At 33.8% G+C, this 20,461-nt stretch overlaps 1 protein-coding gene across 3 annotated transcripts in view; it reads right to left on the reverse strand.

Moving 5' to 3' along the window:
- LOC149780348 (endophilin-B1-like) overlaps positions 1–20,461 on the reverse strand; it is a 90,548-nt gene that overhangs the window by 37,648 nt on the left and 32,439 nt on the right. For all 3 annotated transcript variants that reach the window (XM_089937230.1, XM_089937231.1, XM_089937229.1), the window contains exons 4-5: positions 18,749–18,882; positions 8,209–8,301 (exon numbers count right to left, since the gene is read on the reverse strand). In XM_089937230.1, coding sequence (XP_089793356.1) covers positions 8,209–8,301; positions 18,749–18,882 — 227 coding nt within the window. The remainder of the gene's footprint in view (positions 1–8,208; positions 8,302–18,748; positions 18,883–20,461) is intronic.

The following is a 20,461-nucleotide window of genomic DNA, read 5'->3' on the forward strand; positions in this document are numbered from 1 at the left end:
CAAGGGACATCAAGAAAATCTGATTAAAGATATGCATGTCTATACTGACACATCTTGCAAAGGACATCAACAAAATCTGATTAAAGATATGCATGTCTATACTGACACATCTTGCAAAGGACATCAAGAAAATCTTATTAAAGATCTGCATGTATATACTGACACGACACACCTTTCAAGGGACATCAAAACAAAATCTGATTAAAGATATGCATGCATATACTGACACATCTTGCAAAGGACATCAACAAAATCTGATTAAAGATATGCATGTATATACAGACACACCTTTCAAGGGACATCAACAAAATCTGATTAAAGATATGCATGTCTATACTGACACATCTTGCAAAGGACATCAAGAAAATCTTATTAAAGATCTGCATGTATATACTGACACGACACACCTTTCAAGGGACATCAAAACAAAATCTGATTAAAGATATGCATGCATATACTGACACATCTTGCAAAGGACATCAACAAAATCTGATTAAAGATATGCATGTATATACAGACACACCTTTCAAGGGACATCAACAAAATCTGATTAAAGATATGCATGTCTATACTGACACATCTTGCAAAGGACATCAAGAAAATCTTATTAAAGATCTGCATGTATATACTGACACGACACACCTTTCAAGGGACATCAAAACAAAATCTGATTAAAGATATGCATGCATATACTGACACATCTTGCAAAGGACATCAACAAAATCTGATTAAAGATATGCATGTATATACAGACACACCTTTCAAGGGACATCAACAAAATCTGATTAAAGATATGCATGCATATACTGACACATCTTGCAAAGGACATCAAGAAAATCTTATTAAAGATATGCATGTATATACAGACACACCTTTCAAGGGACATCAACAAAATCTGATTAAAGATATGCATGCATATACTGACACATCTTGCAAAGGACATCAACAAAATCTTATTAAAGATATGCATGTATATACTGACACATCTTGCAAAGGACATCAACAAAATCTTATTAAAGATCTGCATGTATATACTGACACGACACACCTTTCAAGGGACATCAAAACAAAATCTGATTAAAGATATGCATGTATATACTGACACATCTTGCAAGGGACATCAACAAAATCTGATTAAAGATATGCATGTATATACTGACACATCTTGCAAAGGACATCAACAAAATCTTATTAAAGATATGCATGTATATACTGACACATCTTGCAAAGGACATCAACAAAATCTGATTAAAGATATGCATGCATATACTGACACACCCTGCAAGGGACATCGACTAAATCTGATTAAAGCAAACCAATAGGCACAACAATGATGCATTCCAAGTCATTTATCTAACACAAACTATTTCTTTAAATTAAATCAGTTTTTATACTTTTTATCCTAATACAAACTTTTTGAATAAAGTCAGTTTTTATACTTTTTATCCTAATACAAATTATTTATTTTAAGTATGTCAGTTATTACACTTTTTATCTAATGCAAACTATTTCTTTGAATTAAATCAATTGTTACACATTTTTACTACAGACATGCCAACCCTAACAAGACCTCAGTAAGGCAGTCAATGTTTTTTCCATAAGTTATACCAGTTTTCAGTAAAGTGTACCAAAATATTATTTACACCTAATGTCAAGCTGGAAAAATGCTTTTGAAAGTTCTGAAACGAGATTAAGAATGATGCAGTAACGGTAAACAGTGTGTTCAACTATGACTAAAATGTTTGTCAAGTTTACTTGAACCTTAGTTACCTGAAGTACTGTTTCACATTCTGCAGTTCCAAACCCTACAAAACTCAATGGCTTTTTGCTATCTCTCAATTTTATTTATTCCTTAAAACAAAAAATAAATAATTTTCAGAGCTTTCCCACCATGCAACATACTCAAATTAACGCATGATATCCACAAAACATAATTTTTAATATTCCTGCATTTGTCCCTGAAGAATCTGGACACTCTTCTGCACTGACTATTATATCATTTTAAGAGGTTTATTGTCCCTTTTCTCAAATATTGCTTGATGAACGCCATTTTAAAAAAGAAACAGACTGATCATGCAGATGTTTTGCATCACACAATACATGCAATTTAAAGTATCTGAGGTACTCCTGTAAAGTTCGCCAAGTTCCCTGACCAACTCCATTGAATCTAATATAAAACCTGGATCTGAATCAAACATGGATAAACCAGTATCTGGATTTTATTGCAAACAATTGTATTTCTGTAATTAGTGCTTTTCTTCCCTAAGTTCACATTTCAAGGGTCATTTCTGTAAGACTTGCAGCAAAATCATAAAGGTTGGCAGGTCCATATCTAACACAAACTATTTCTGTGAATTCAGTTATTGCACTTTATCTAATTGTTATATATATTTAATTTAATTGTTTGTTTGTTTTTATTTTTTTACATTCCTTTACATGTTATTGTAATGAAACATTGTATGCTGGACTTGACCTCGTCCAAAACCGTATTCATTTCTCCCTGACCTGATTGACTTTTTTAAAAATTTTCATTTATGTAAACAACTAATAACAGCTTCATTATTCTCTCTGTGTGTGAGCTTATTAACAGGATTATTATTCAGGTAAACAAAGGAGTAAATATTTTGATTAGGGTCAGGGTTTTTGGAGATTACTAAGTGAATTTTGTAGGCTATTGTGTTGTAAATAAATAAGGCTCATTAGATCATTCTAGAAGGTTATTTTCTATAAGGAAATGCTTGTTTTTAGAAAATGCTAACAGTGACCCGAGGTCAAGAAGAGAACTATTTTCTTGTGACTGAGGATTTTACCAGTCGTGCTTTAACATCTAGCACTTTGAGTTTTATTATGTTGTGACCAGTTTGGACTGAATTTTATTTTTTTCAAATTACTGAATTCAAATAATTATTTTCTCTGGAAATACAAAAGTGCTCTGATAACATTCTTAGATAAGACATTCACTGGAATTTATACTGAATTTAAACCTGGAATAATAATTCTGTGATTTAACAAGTGAATGTTGACACATCAGTACTTCGCAGGCTATAGCAGACACACCATCACCTTCAGATTTGGATCTCTTTGGGACTTGAACTGAATTTTATTCAGGACTTATTAATATCAGGACTTGTGCTAAATTCTTGGATTATTTTTGGATTCAATTCACAATACCATAAGTTCTTTTTTTTAATTTATCACTTTGTATTCTAGGGAAATAAATTATTTGTTAAATTTTACAAGTCTTCACTATTTTCTGTTACTTATTTTAAGAGCACAGACTTGTAACATAATAAAAATGCTTTTTTGAATCAAGTCAGACATTATACTTTTTATCTAATACACTTAACACTTTATATCCAATACAAACACTTTCTTTAAATTAAGTAAATTACAGCTTTTATCCAATACAAACATGGACTTAAGTAAGACATCACACTTTTTATCTAATACAAACATTTTCTTTGAATCAAGTCAGCTATTATACCTTTTATCTAATACAAACGTTTTCTGTGAATTAAGTCAATTACACCTTATACCCAATACAATCTCTTTCTTTGAATTATGCCAGACATCACAATTTTTATCCAATAACAACCATTTGAATGGACATTAACAGCAACATATGCATTAGCTTGAGGTTACTTTTTTCTCCAATTTGTTTTATTACAAGTTGCAGGAACTGCATTTAAATTAAAAGTGTAAGTATTTTATTGACTGTTGAAATGTCACCGAATGTTATTTGGATCCCCTATCAGTATATAACATTCTGTTTTTTGTTGACATATATTATTGGTTATTTGTCCATCAAGAACATATCTGATTGGTTATTTGTCAATCAAGAACATATCTGATTGGTTATTTGTCCATCAAGAACATATCTGATTGGTTATTTGTCCATCAAGAACATATCTGATTGGTTATTTGTCCATCAAAAACATATCTGATTGGTTATTTGTCCATCAAGAACATATCTGATTGGTTATTTGTCAATCAAGAACATATCTGATTGGTTATTTGTCCATCAAAAACATATCTGATTGGTTATTTGTTCATCAAAAACATATTTGATTGGTTATTTGTTCATCAAAAATTACCGTGGCCTACATTTCTTGAAAAATGTTCAGCACTTTAAAAATATTATCAATATTCTTACCTGAGTCAAAAGAGGTATGTCTATTTGAATTCTTTGATACTGCATGCTAAAATAAAATACTACAATAAACCATTTTGAAACATGCATTCTGGGAAGGCACCAACCTCCATTTGTTGATATGGGTTATTATGAGACTGGTTGGGATGCTTGTTGAGAGAAAAAGAAATTCTAAATAACTACAGGACTATCAACAGTTTCTGAAGAAAGAACAAATCCCCATGGCCACAATATGATGGCAAGTAATAGCACATCTGAGAAATCTCTCAGAATGAGAAAAAAAGCCTTAAAAAGATGTTGGTGTCACCTCTCAGTCTTACTGAATTCTCAGGGAAAAAATATTTTTCTTTTCATATTTCTCATATTCATTACTGTAAACAGAATGACATGCAAAATATAAAACAAAGCCAAGACTTAAAGATCATGTCTTTATCATGTCATGATCTTCACATTATGTTGCAGCCTGAGCAATGGATAAATAATCTGAAGATAAAGGGAAATGAGACTGATTTCAGTTATTATGACAAGTAATTTGCAGTCAATCCACATCTGATAAAAGTGAACCGAAATTAAATCATTAGTGATATTAATGCACAATGGGAAAACCCTATTCTGAAATTATATTTGCAACTGCTGTAGTGATGGAAACATTATGTTCAACCATAAAGTTTGTAAATTACACTTAGACTTCAATTACCACCAGTACAGTTTGTAGACTTTAATTACCACCAGTACAGTTTGTAAATTACACTTAGACCTTAATTACCACCAGTACAGTTTGTAAAGTACACTTAGACCTTAATTACCACCAGTACAGTTTGTAAATTACACTTAGACTTCAATTACCACCAGTACAGTTTTAAAAGTACACTTTCACTTTAATTACCACCAGTACAGTTTTAAAAGTACACTTAGACCTTAATTACCACCAGTACAGTTTGTAAAGTACACTTAGACCTTAATTACCACCAGTACAGTTTGTAAATTACACTTAGACCTTAATTACCACCAGTACAGTTTGTAAAGTACACTTAGACCTTAATTACCACCAGTACAGTTTGTAAATTACACTTAGACCTTAATTACCACCAGTACAGTTTGTAAATTACACTTAGACCTTAATTACCACCAGTACAATTTGTAAAGTACACTTAGACCTTAATTACCACCAGTAGTTTTAAAAGTACACTTAGACTTCAATTACAACCAGTACAGTTTTAAAAGTACACTTTCACTTTAATTACCTCCAGTACAGTTTTAAAAGTACACTTAGACTTTAATTACCACCAGTACAGTTTGTAAAGTACACTTAGAATTTAATTACCACCAATACAGTTTCACAGACTGCAGTTGTAAACCATATGGAACTCAATGACTTCTTGCTATCTCTCAACCTGACATAATCCTTGACTTTTTTTAAATTTCACATCACGATGGTATTCATCTCTTACACCATGACACATACTCAAATCAACATTTAATGTCCAATGAATGCAATTATTCCCCGATGAATCTAAATATTCCAATTAGTTCCACTGTACTAATAAAACTTTTTAAGAGGCTTATTGTCCTTTTCATCTTAAACATGTAAACAAGTACAGATTAGAAGACACAATTTGTAGAAATTTCTATAAGCAACAGCAGGCAGGTTGATCATGCATTTGTTTTGCATGTAAAAAATGTGCAGTTTAAAGCACCTGAAAAACTCCTTTAAAGTTAGTTTTGTTCCCAGAAAAACAGAAAAACTCCACTGAATCTCATATAAAACCTAGTTCCAAATCAAATATGGACAAGCTAGCATCTGGATTTTACAACAACTGTATTTCCATAGAGGTTGGCTAAAATGCAAACAATGCTAAAATCTCAGACAATACTAAAATTTCATAAATAATGCTAAAATCTCTGAGATTATTTTCCCCATAGCTAACAGCTAGATGCCAATAAAACATTAGAGTCACTGGTATAACCAGTCTATTTTACACATATAATTCAGTTTTAAGAGTAAGACAAATTTTGAAAGTTTTACTTCCAAGTGGAAAAAAATGGAACATGGAGAAAATCTATGTGCATGCAATTCTGACGGAACATGGAGAAAATCTGCAAGAAAGCAATTCTGAACAAAGTTTCTGAAAATCAATGAAGCTTACCATCATTATGTGGCTAGGTTACATCACAAAGAATGATTCAAGTGCATAAAAACATGCATGTGAGAATAGAAATGGCAAAAAGATGGTCTAACAGAATTTTAGGTCTAAAATCTGAATAATCCATCTGTGATTTTTTAAAAGTCAAGATCCGATATAACACATCTCATCTGTCAAATTTTAGTCTAAATTCTATATTATCCATCTGTGTTAAGTTAATCTTAAGTCTAAAGTCAATGTAATCATATCTGTGAAATTAGTCTAAACTGAATCAAAACCCATCTGTGGATTTTAGATCTAAATTCAATCTAATCCATCTTTGAATTTTAGGCCTAAATTTTAGATAATCATCAGTGAAGTTTTGCTTTTATTGTTCAAGTTTCCTAGTTAAACGTGTTTTTATAAAAGTGACTTTTGCATTCATTCTTCAACCTTGCATTGTATTAATCATTAGCATGCAATGTAATACAGAGGTAATTACAGAAGCAATTTAATACAGAGGTAGTTGACAGATAATTTGAAACAGAGGTTATTACACTGGTACCTCATTATAAAATCCCTCAGCATACTGCTGCCCTTCACATAACTCCCAATAGACTTATAAATGAGTATATATGATAAATAAAGTCCCTTCTATACAATGATTTACCATCCTAATTGAATATCTATTAAAAGTCCCTTACTTACAATGATTTACCATCATATATGAATATCTATTAAAATTCTTTTACATACAATGATTTACCATCATATATGAATATCTATGCTCAATCTGTGGGGCATAAATCACTTCCAGTTAAAGAAACATCACAAGATTTTACTTGTACTGGTGGGCCTTTCCAATGTTTCTTATTTGAATGCCATATGAAATAACTAACAAAAAGATGAGTTTCTATTGTTAAATTACAATTATCATTACTAATATAACCTAAAGGTTGGTGCATGTACTCCCACACAAAAAAGAAGAGTCACTTGTGGGATGACTTTTATTTAGCAAAGTGAAATTAATCTAAAAAGTTGTAACATGGACCTTAACTGAAAAATCTGTGATATGAACTTTAATAAAAGGATTGGACAGAGGGATGTATAGACACTCACACAGACACTCAGACAGACACCCATACAGTGACCAAAGTTGTGGCTATGTTCAGCTAGCTTCTGCTATTGTTGGCTACAAAACAAGGAGGTTCTGCAGACAATTATGTCTCTATTACTGTGTGCATGTGTGTGTGTGTCTTGGATTTTTAATGTAGCTTTAACAATTTTTCAGTCATATCGCTAAGATGTCTGCAGTGTGACAGTTTATAGTGATGTCTAGCACTGGGGCATCATGCCACAGACATGCAGCATGATGTCCCACCCAGTCACATTATCCTGACACCAGGCCGACCAGTCCTAACACTAACCTCTTAATGCTGAGTGCCAAGCGAGGCAGCTGTTAGTATCATTTTATAAGCCTTTGTTATGACACGGCCAGGGATCGAACCCAAAACCTCCTGCATCTGAGGCGGATGCTCTAACCACTAGAACACTGGAGTGGTTGTCTCCATTACTAAATACATTATGATTCTTTGCCGACTTTCTCTATGTGCAAGAGGTCCACAAAGTTTGGTCTAGGTCTGAAATGTAGATTGCATAGAAAAAAAATTCTTTCAGTCACAGTAACCTTGACTTTTTGACCTCTTGATCTAAAACTGATAGGCTTCTTACTTGCCGCAAATCAAGCCAATTACAAAGTTTGGTAATGGTAGATGGTGGGCAACTTGAGTAACTGTGCATCACTGAACTAGGGAACAGAACAATGGATGCTGGGATAGACAGGCAGACAGACAGATGGACACCTCCACTCTTTGCCAAGGTGTTATTTATATCAAGCATCCATGAAGCGTGACTCTACAAATATACATATTTTACCTGGGTCTGAGTAGATGTGGACTTGGCTTTCCTCAACCTGTTTTTACAAGAATCCAGATCCAACCGCTTTGTTTCAAGTATCTTCTTCTCTTTCTGAAATATATAACACATTTGTGATGAGACACCCAAAGAAATAAAGGGGTCCCAACCCTCAGATGTGAGTAATGAACTGAAAATAATACTGTAATATACTTCTATTACTGCATTATATTCATACACTTCAACGTCAAATTAAATAATCTATTATTACAAGATACTGATTTAAGAAAAAGAAAAAAATCATGAAGAAATCCAGGGACTGCTTGTTGAAACCAAGGACTGCATGTTGAGGCCAGGAACTGTATGTTGGACCAGGGTCTGCATGGTGAGTAGAAACTAAATGACTGCAAATACTAACAAGTCCAGTGACTATGTTGAGTCCAGTGACTGTATGCTGCGATGACTATTAAAGCGTTGCTATAAAATGTGTGACCCTGACCCAAGATAAAATGGCTAAGTGAGAATGTCATAGAATGAATAGTTTTGGGTTCACATTGACTCAACTCAAATATGAAGAAAATCCTTCAATGGTTTAGGAAATATAGTCAAATGAAAAAACTTCAATCAAACCTATAAGCAGCTTTTCCATCACCACTTTCACTTTGACAACAAGGTCAAAGAGGCATGTAAGTATGGATCAGGGTCAGTGCACATCATTTTCATTTAGGACAAACTCAACAGAATAAAAAGTCTTCTAATGAAACGATGATGTCCAAATGACGTTCTATTTAAGATAAGTATTGGAAACAAAATTTTCAAGATTATAACCATGGTGATCACAATGAACATCTGATTAGCATCATTTTAATTTAGGACTTCAAGACATTTTAAGAAATTTTCTACTACCCTGACCCCCCATGTGGATATGCCTGTTTTGACATGGTGACAATAGCAAGAGTTCCAACATGGCTTTCATAGTTGAAATATTGGATATCAGATTAGCACCAATTCCATCCAGGATCAACCTGACAGCAAAAGAAATCTTCTGAAGAAAGAATAATGTCAACATAAGTCATATCTAGGAAAAAAAGCAAGATTTTCAAGATAGCTATTGTGGCAGCCATATTAGAGGTCAGATCAGAACCATTTTCATTTATGACCAACTAGCTGTCATAACAAATCTACCAATGATGACAACACCATCATAATACATGTATCACCATCCAATCAGATGTAGCAATAACAAGATTTTCAAGCTGGCCATTGTTGTGGCCTTACTGGATATGAAACCAGAACCAAATTGTGAAAAAATCCACAATCAATATGATATTCCATTCAGGAGAAGTGATAACAAAATTTGTAAGATGACTGCTGTGGCATCACATTAGATGTCAGATGAGAATCATTTTCATTTACGACCCATTAGACATAAGAAGTCTTTTATTAACCAGGCATAGTGATAACAAGATTTTCATAATAACCCATATAGTGGCCATACTTGATGTCCAAGCAGCACCATTTTTCATTGAGGACCAACTAGATCATGGGATGAATACGTGTGTTCTATGGCAATGTGTATTTTATGGAAATATTCTAAGCAGTGTGTTCTATGGCAATACTCTAAGCAGTGTGTTCTATGGCAATATTCTGAGCAGTGTGTTCTATGGCAATACTTCAAGTGTTGTGTTCTATGGCAATACTCTAAGCAGTGTTTTCTATGGCAATACTCTAAGCAGTTTAGGAGGAGTAGCAATATTATATTTGTGCTAAGGGATGGAAGGACAAATCATGTCAGGTGACATACCATTTCCTAAGTTCTCCTGGTTTATGATGGGTAAAGTAAAACCTTTATTTTTGTAGCCTAAATGAAAGTGAATTCAAACTCAATGAACTCATCCAAGTCCATTAAAACTAAAATTAATCATTGTTATCCAATATTTCATCTTGTAAATGTACTGAAAAACATACTTTTACTGTGGACGCAAATGCAGATTTTCAATTTGTAACCTATTTTTTAGGTTGTTATAACATTAACTAAGTTATATATTTAAAAAAAAAAATATTTATTAAGTTTTCGTAGTCTTTGTTGTTGTTGTTGTAGGGTTTAACACCATTTTTCAGCACATGATACATGGCGGCCAGTATTAATGGTAGAGGAAGAACCCGGGAAACCCCCGATAAAAACCACCGACCCACGAGAAGTTACTGGCAAGCTTTCTCACATACCCACATTGGCTGAATCTGAGACTTGAACCCACGCAGACAGAGGTGAGATGGCAATGTTCCATAACGGAGAGTGCTTTAAACCACTCGGGGGCCCCATTGTAGTCTTCCATTAGTTTTAAAAAAAATCATTTCTCATAAGAATATGCTAAAAAGAAGTTTAGATTTTGAAGATTATATTCTTTAACTTTCTACAATAGTCTCCCTTTCTCGCCAACTTTAGCCTTTACTGGCTGAAGAGAAAAGTTATTTCATCCCAATGTTTGAATCCAACATGGCTACTGATTATGTCCACGTGCCATATTTGGCCATACCTGATTAACTCAGTACCTAGTAGTTTAATGTCAAGGTTAGACAACGAAGTGCTTATTCATAAAATTTAGAAGTAATGGAAGTTTCTCAGTAATGAAGATTCAACAACATGGAGTGTTTTATTGGACTAATTCAGAATAGGCTAGTGTCAATTGTAAACTGTGCCAGGTATGAAATGTTGCCAATTATTGAGTTATACAGATATAATGAATTAATATCATTATATATGTATAACTATGTTCATAACACAATATACCGATGTTCCATATTATCATTTACCAATACTACTGTAATCATGTATAACACTGCACAGGAATTTTGCATTTGATTATTGATTGATGCTTGAAACTCAAACACTTACTACCATAATTGTTATTGCTGAATTGTTGTTGTTCTAGGGTTTAACACCATTTTTCAGCACAAGATAGGCTATACATGGTGGCCAGTATAACTGGTGGAGGAAGAACCCTGGAAAACACAGGGAAGAACCACCGACCCATGAGAAGCTACTGGCAGGCTTTCACACGTACCCACGCTAGCCAAGCCTTGGACTTGAACCCACACAGACAGAGGTGAGATGGCAGTGATCCGGAACGGTTGGCGCTTTAGACCACTTGGCCACTCAGGGCCCCATTATTGCTGAATTATTCAGTACAAGCTAGATGTTTTGCTAATGAAATGGATGTGAAATCTAGAGTGGTTCAACTGGTGACCCATGCAGTATTTGGAAAACTGTAGGTAAATTTAAGGCACAATGTTAATGTGGATAACTTGATCAGTGCATACATACATACATACATACATACATACATACATACATGCATGCATGCACACATGAGAAATTGACAAAAGCAAAATGAAGGTTACCTTCAATCTATAATGAACAGATCACTGAATTTAACCAAGGTTTCAATTTAACCTGGCCATTCTAATCATGTGAACTGTAATTAGAGTTTACAGCCAGATCATTCTATTTATGTGAACAGCAATTAGTTTACAACCTGGCCATTCTATTCATGTGAACAGCAAATTACAGTTTACAACCTGGTCATTCTATTCATGTGAACAGCAAATTACAGTTTACAACCTGGTCATTCTATTCATGTGAACAGCAAATTACAGTTTACAACCTGGTCATTCTATTCATGTGAACAGCAATTAGTTTACAACCTGGCCATTCTATTCATGTGAACAGCAAATTACAGTTTACAACCTGGTCATTCTATTCATGTGAACAGCAAATTACAGTTTACAACCTGGCCATTCTATTCATGTGAACAGTAAATTACAGTTTACAACCTCGTCATTCTATTCATGTGAACAGTAAATTACAGTTTACAACCTCGTCATTCTATTCATGTGAACAGCAAATTACAGTTTACAACCTGGCCATTCTATCCATGTGAACATCAAATTACAATTTATAACCTGGCCATTCTATCCATGTGAACATCAGTTAGTTAACAACCTGGCCATTCTATCCATGTGAACATCAATTAGTTAACAACCTGGCCATTCTATCCATGTGAACATCAATTAGTTAACAACCTGGCCATTCTATCCATGTGAAAAGCAAATTACAGCTTACATCCTGGCTACACTATTTATAGGAAAAGTTTATATTGAGCAAAACATTACAAATTCATAAAAATTAAGGCTTATGTTAAAAGTTTTATGGACTGTGTATGAATTTTTTACTGCTGTTTCTGAAACACTGCTGTTAAACATTGTATGTATCCACTTTGGAGCTTATCTTGGAGAAGACATTATTTTATTATTTTGGTGAACTAAAGAGTAACGTGAACACAAGAGTAATGTCCACACAGGTAATTTGAACCCAGAATCAAGTAATTAGGATTTTTTTTACAAGGAAGACAATAAGTATCATGGAGTCCATAAATCAGGTGACAATCCCATCTAATAAATATATATATATATATATATATATATATATATATATATATATATATATATACAGATCTATCTAATATCCTTCTGTCTAATAATGTAATTGTCATAACAGTTAAGTTGATGCTTGTAAATTGTTGGTATTCCAACTTTTTATGATAATAGTAAACGGGTAGAAATTTAAAGGACATATTTTACTAGATAGACAAATTTTGATCTAAACTATGCATCATTTGATTTATGAAAAGCACCGTCGTGGTGAATCTGAAAGAGGTTTAGTCTTTTAGAATTGTGGGGCATTTGCCAAGCATTTGACTGCAAGCACAAATGAAAAACTCTGGCTAAATATTCAAGTACAAACTATGGTAAAAACCATCTGAAAAGAAAACCTGTCCTCAATCAAAACCTTTGCTTGCCTAAAATGACAATAAGAAGGAAAGAAAATCTCTGCATTAATATTTCAGGAAATTCATTATGAAATTCTTCTTTCAAAGTAATCCCTGTTGTAGACCTGTGTAATATTTTGTTCTCCTTTTCAGATCTGTTATTTATTATCTAATTTGAACTCAATTTACAGGATTATCTACCTTACCTAATTTGTATTCAATTTCCAAGATTATCTACCTTATCTAATTTGTAATCAATCTGTGACAGCATCTACCTTATCTAATTTGTATTCAATTTCCTAGATTATCTACCCTATCTAACTTGCAATCAATCTGCAGCATTATCTGCCTTATCTAATTTGTACTCAATTTGCAGGATTATCTACCCTATCTAATTTGCAGAATCAATGAGACAGATTATATTGTATCTGTCTGCAGGCTGTCTATTCTATCTCCAGCTATCCAGCCAACATAGTAATTTCCTCATAAAACTTCAGAAAAGTACATAAAACTATTTACAAGAATTATTGCTCTTAAAAATAAATTTCCTGGATATTAATCTTTAAAACACTTAAGATCTATATTATGAAGCCTAGAGCAGCTTGCAGAGAATTGCTGATGTAGGGTTTAATGCCATTTTTCAGCACAGGATAGGCTATACGTGGCAGCCAGTGTAACATGAGGAGAAGAACCCCGGAAAACCCCAGGAAGAACCACCGACCCAGGAGAAGCTACGGGAAAGCTTTCTCATGCACCTATGCTAGCTAAACCTGAGACTTGAACCAAAGCAGACAGAGGTGAGGTGGCAGTGAACCTTAGACCACTCCACCTCTCAAGGACCCCATGCAGAAGAAATAGAAAAATACACCATGTTGCATGCAGATGAACTCAATTTATAAGTACATATTATATGTGGTACAAGTTTACAGTGGAATGTTTTATGGAAGATTTAGAATTAGTAGCAAAATATTTTGAGAAAAGTAACTGCATATGAGCCTGCCATATTTAAAAGTCAAATCCAATTGAAAAATATCATAGACGTGATATGCCATCACGTAATACATCATGGATCTGTGTTGTTTTTCTACTAATTATTCCACTCAAGCTGATATAGACACAGACCAGCTCATTACTCCATTCAAACTGACATAGACACAGACCAGCTAGTGCATTATGTGATGGCAGATCTAGGTCTGTGCTGTTTTTCTACTCATTACTCCACTCAAACTGACATAGACACAGACCAGCTAGTGCATTATGTGATGGCAGATCCAGGTCTGTGTTGTTTGCAGCTGGATTCGACTATAAGCAGGTATCTATGATGTCTTGTATCCTTTAGTAAAGGTGACATGACCCCGACATTTTCAGGTAATGAAACCATAAATTCTCAAAATGTCCCACAAAGCAATCTCAAATGCCCCACTAATTGCCAATGTGACTACTGGAGGTGACCTATTTACTTCGGGATGTATCACGTGATATGTTTTGCTGATAAGGCTTTAAATTTTTAAAAAAATGAGGTTTATTTAAAATAGATTGGACTCTGCATTGGAAAAGTATTGCCCAAATTTTTATTTTATTTTTATTTCCATCATTGTTTTTGAATACCTAAATTTACTTGCCACTGTATAACCTGGATTAAGCTGGTGTGCCAATGAACCATACCTATACAAAAATATATACCAAAATGTCATGTAAATGATCAATGAAAGTACAAACTAGAGAAACAATGAGAAACAAGAAACAAGTTTAGTTTTTGATATTTAGAATTCAATGCTAATTATCATATTAAATGTTGTACTGACAGTAGGTTAAAAAAAAAGCAAAACATGTTCATGGAATATAGAAAACCCAATATAGTGCCCAAAATGACCTAATTGCAAACCCTAATCAAGGTATGACAGACTACAGTATGGTCAAAGGTGACCCCTACCACTTATGTGGCATTTTTCAAACTGTATGATTTATTGCAACATTGACAGACCCTGAAATGAAGCATATTACCAGTGAAGTGAAAACGGAATGCAGATAGAATGCAGAATGGAATGCATAAAGTGAATACAAATGGAATGCAGTATAAATGTAAATATAATGCAGTATAAATGTAAATATAATGCAGTATAAATGTAAATATAATGCAGAATGAATGCAAAATGGAATGTGGAATGAATGCAAGTGGTATGCAGAATGAACAAAAATATAATGTAGAATGAATACAAAATGCAGAATAATGAAAATGGTACACAGCAGTGGATGAAAATAGAATGCAGAATGAATGCGAACAGAATGCAAATAAAATGCTGAAATAATGAATATGGAACGCAGAATGAATGCAAATGGAATAAATATTAAATGCAAATAAAATGCAGAATAAGCACAAATGGAATGCAGAATGAATGAAGATTAAATGCAAATAAAATGCAAATGGAATTCAAAATGGATATAAACAAAATACTGATTAAAAATGCAAATGAATGAAAATGGAATGCAGAATGAATGCAAATGGAATGCAGCAGAATGAATGCAAATGGAATGCAGAATGAATGCAAATGGAAAACAAAATTAATGAAAATGGAATGAATGCAGTATGAAGGAAATTGAGAACACAATGCAAAACAGCAAACTGATAATTGCAATGTGAAAACAAAATGAAACTCATTTTACTAAAGGATTTATGATCTATTTACCTGTATTCTGTGCTATTGCCAACTTTTCACAAATGAAGTTTCTTTTGTGTGATAATACAGGATAAGATTATTCATTATTTGCACCATGTACATTGCCAGACAAGTTTTCACAACTTATATTCCGTCAATAATGTGACGACATCATCACCAGTAATTGTATATGTACCATATTTATAAATAAGAAATGAAATATAGTCTTCAGTTCTATTTTAACATTAATTGTAGCCATGCTTATATTTTGACTTATTACAAACTCAATGCTGTATTTTGCACTTGATACATTGTTTATTTTACAAAGATACATTTTCAATCACACTAGACATGAAAGCAACAGTTATTTCCATTTAATAAAAACAGAAATTCTGAAAATATCAAATGCATTCCAGTGGGAAAAAAAATGAAAGGAACAATAAATGAAACTGATAAGTGCAAAATCATAAGGAATTTCTGGGACTGAAAAGCAATGAGATGAGAGCTGAATGAATTCAAATGAAATGCAGATTTGGTACAACTACCCATTTCTGGGACTGTAAAAGAAAAGCAACAGGTTCTCTTGCATAGATATTATTTCAATTCATAGTATTTTATTAGTGTTTACATCTCTGATGCTGAAAATTAAATATAAACTGACATGTTATAAAGGTTACATGTTATATATGTCCTAGGCATTATCACTAATTTCATGTTAAAACCTATACCCAATATTAAACATGTGAAAATTAAAATAACAATACACTGTAATTTGAAAATGTTGGATGTTTGCTTGTTTTTAAGTTCTAAGTTTCACTCACCCCCAAAATTTAAACAAATATCATCCAAACATGTGTGTGTGTGTGCGAGATTTAGATTTTTAACATAGCTTGAACAATTTTCCAGTCATATCGCTACAATGTCTGCAGTACGGCAGTTAGTTCAAAGTGATGTCTAGCACTGGGGCATCATGACGCAGACATGTAGCATGATGTCCCACCCAGTCACATTATTCTGATACCAGGCCAACCAGTCCTAACACTAACCTCTTAATGCTGAGCGCCAAGCGAGGCAGCTGTTAGTACCATTTTTTTAAAAAGAAGTGTTTGGTATGATTTGGTCGGGGTAAGAACACATGACCTGCCGCATCTGGGACAGACGCTCTAACCACTAAGCCACCGGAGCGGTCTCCTCCAAACATAATACTAGAGAAATTTTGTTGTCTATATATTTTCTCTGTCATGCATATTTGTTTCTCCAGAGAGATTACAATATTGTTGAGGCTGTATCTACTGCCATTGCTAGAAAACTAACCAAAGTCTATTCTAGAACTGAATTCCTCCTCCACTGAGAAAAAAGGGGATGATTTTTCTGAATACAGGAGACACTAAAGCTGAAATTGTTGTTATAGAGTTTAATGCCATTTTTGAACACAAGGTAGGCTACACATGGTGGCCAGTATTAATGGCGGAGGAAGAACCCAGAAAACCCAGAAAGAACCAACGATCCACGAGAAGCTGCGGCAAGCTTTCTTACATTGGCAGAGCCCAAGACTCGAACCCATGCAGACAGAGGCAAGACGGCAGTGATCCGTAATGGTGAGCGCTTTAGACCACTTGGCAACTTGGGGCACCTCAAGGTGAAATAAAGGTATGGGTTTGAAAAATGCAATTTTTGCATATTCAGATGATTTTTTAGGGTGTACCTTTAGAAATCAGTGTGAATTGTGCAGTCCCAAATCCTGGAATAGACCCTGGATAATTTGTTCACTTTTTCTGCATTATTATAGGTTATGTACAATCGTATTTTGGACTTGACCTTGTCCAAAATCAAGTTCATTGTGTATCTGACCAGCAAGTTTTACTTTGTTAAACAAATATAACATATTCATTATTTCTCTAGGACTGTGGGCTAAATGTTAGGATCATTATCCATAAAGTTAAACATGTTTATTTGGGTCTGGGTCTTGGTCTAGGATACTGAATTCCCCAGTGATGAACCTGTTGTACCTGATGTTTCCCCATGTTCTTTATTATAATTTTAGTAACAAATTTGATCTGCTTACAACTTAGAATTTTCTAGAAATGAACTCTGGACTTGCATCCTGGCTCTACTTTTGTGTCATAGCTTATTATGTGATCTTGTTTACTTTTTGTATTGTTGTGTTCAATTTTTGATTTGGGTGGAAATATTTATTCCAACTATTATTCTCTGAAATTAGAAAGTGCTCAATAATACTCTTGAACAGAAACATTAATTCAGAATTATAGTGATTTCAGACTAGAACATTTTGGATTATATTAGTGTGACACATCAAAAGACTGTAAACATATCTCTACACTACAGGCCATTGGCACATTAGCATGTTCGAGACCACAGTCAAGTCAATACATTAAATATTGGAACTTAATTGAAATACCACTGGAATTCAATAGGAACTTTATACATTTGGACTTGTGATAAAACTTTTAGGTCTATTTGGGATTTATTTCACAATACTGTAAGTTCTTTTTAAATTTTCACTCTGTACACAAGGGAAATAAATAATACATTGAATTTTACAAAACTCGTTGATTTTCACTCTTTTTTTTTTACTTAGTGTAAGACTCTAGAGTTATGCTATCTGTTTTCTGTCTTACGTTCTGCCATTCACAGTCAATACTACAATACTTGAATAGACCCTGAACAATTATGTCTCATGTCTTGCCATTCACAGCCAATACAACAATACTTGAATAGACCCTGAACAATTCTGTCTCATGTCTCGCCATTCACAGTTACAACAATATTTGAATAGACCCTGAATAATTCTGTCTCAAGTCTTGCCATTCACAGTTAAAACAATACTTGAATAGACCCTGAATTACTCTGTCTCATGTCTTGCCACTCACAGTTATGACAACAATCTTGTTTGGAAATGTTCTGACACCTTACCAAAAAGACAGTAAATTAATTAATGTGTCAAAACTACAGTACATTAAATGTGAGCCTGATTAATTGGCACAGTAGGCAATATCAGATTTGACTGTTCCTAAGCTACTTAACATGGATACAGCTTCATTCTATTAATTATACCATGATAGTTTTCATGTCTCCCTCCAGGAAATTTTTGAGTGGCTGAAGGAAGTTATTAGTCGTTGCTTGAACATATTCTCTCTCAGCATTGCCAATCAGTATCTGCGCCTGCCCACACTTGACCAGGGCATTTCCTGTAAAACAAAAACAGAATTCATTTGAGTTATCATAACTAATGATGAATGCTAAGGAATATTACTTCATGAGTGGATTTAGAAAGAAAAAAATAAACATCTTGTACGTTAAGTACAACTTCACTATAAAGTACCAGTATAACACAACTCTAAGAACAAAAATAAAGTCATATATCACATAATGCAAAATGAATTATTTTTATCTAGTATATACTTTACCACAGTACAAGATTCATTTGTCTATATCACATATATACGTAATGTTTGCACCTACAAAGTAATCAGTAACCACTAGCATAACATGATTTCAATAACAATCACTTCTCTTCAACAACATCCGCTGATGTAATCTGAAAGGTATATTTTGATGAAAGGTCATTTAAGTTTGCTGGGCCAGCTAGGAAGCAGCTACCCCATGCAAACACCAAATGGTGTTGGTAAATTCAAACTTTTCAATAGGGAACGGACTCTGACCCTACAACCCCACATAAATGTATAAATATCAAAGATGGGGTGACAGGGGTCAAAGGAAACTCTGACTATTCCCCATTATATAATGAAAGTATTCATTTCCAAAACTTTGTTTGACTCTGTCAAAGGCTTTAGAAAAAATGTCATCATACAAACAGCACTGCCCCTCTTATAGCAGACAGCACATTGTATATGTTATTTGTAGTGGTATATCCCCAGCAAAACAAAGCCTGTGCTTTATCAATAATGTAGCTACGTTCAGTCTTTTCATATACACTGGAAATACATATTTAAAATTGAAAATCGTACACAAAGCATTTAAACCCTCAGATTATTAGGGTCAGTTTATACATCAAAACATTTGCTCATAGTCAAAATAATGTGTCCCTGAGTTGGCCTTATTTTGTTGTCCATGGGAATCAAGACATAATAAATGGTCGCTGAGTTGGTCTTATTTTGTTGTCAAGGGAATCATATGGTATACTACCTTTTAGTGATTCAGCCATTTAATGATGTACATGACACATAATTTTACAACCACTTAGTGTTAATGAAATGGGCTCCATGACCATACCTGTCTTGAAACAGGAATCATTTTATAATGAAGGGTCTTATAACAGGAGTCATATTATATGCAGCGAATTGTAATGAATGACCATATAATAGAAATCATATTATAATGATGGGTCTTATAAAAGGAATCATGATTTAATGAAGGGTCTTATAACATGAGTCATGTTAAATGCAGTGAATTTATAATAGGAAGCATGTTTGAATGAAAGGCCGTATAACAGGAATAAGGGGCCTCAAGTGGCTGAGTGGTCTAAAGTGCTCACTGTTAAGGACCACTGCCATCTCAGCTCTGTCTGCATGGGTTCGGCCAATGTGGATATGTGAGAAAGCTTGCCGGTAGCTTCTTGTGGGTGGGTGGTTCTTTCCGGGGTTTTCCAGATTTCCTCCTCCACCATTAATACTGGCCACCATGTATAGCCTATCTTGTGCTGAAAAATGGTGTTAAACCATAAAACAACAACATATAACAGGAAACATATTATTATAAAGGGCCATATAACAGGAACCAAGTTCTTTTAAAAGGAATCATGTTATA

Source organism: Sinohyriopsis cumingii, chromosome 16 (genome assembly GCF_028554795.1).
Source record: "Sinohyriopsis cumingii isolate HCF-2022 chromosome 16, ASM2855479v2, whole genome shotgun sequence".
NCBI lineage: Eukaryota > Metazoa > Mollusca > Bivalvia > Unionida > Unionidae > Sinohyriopsis > Sinohyriopsis cumingii.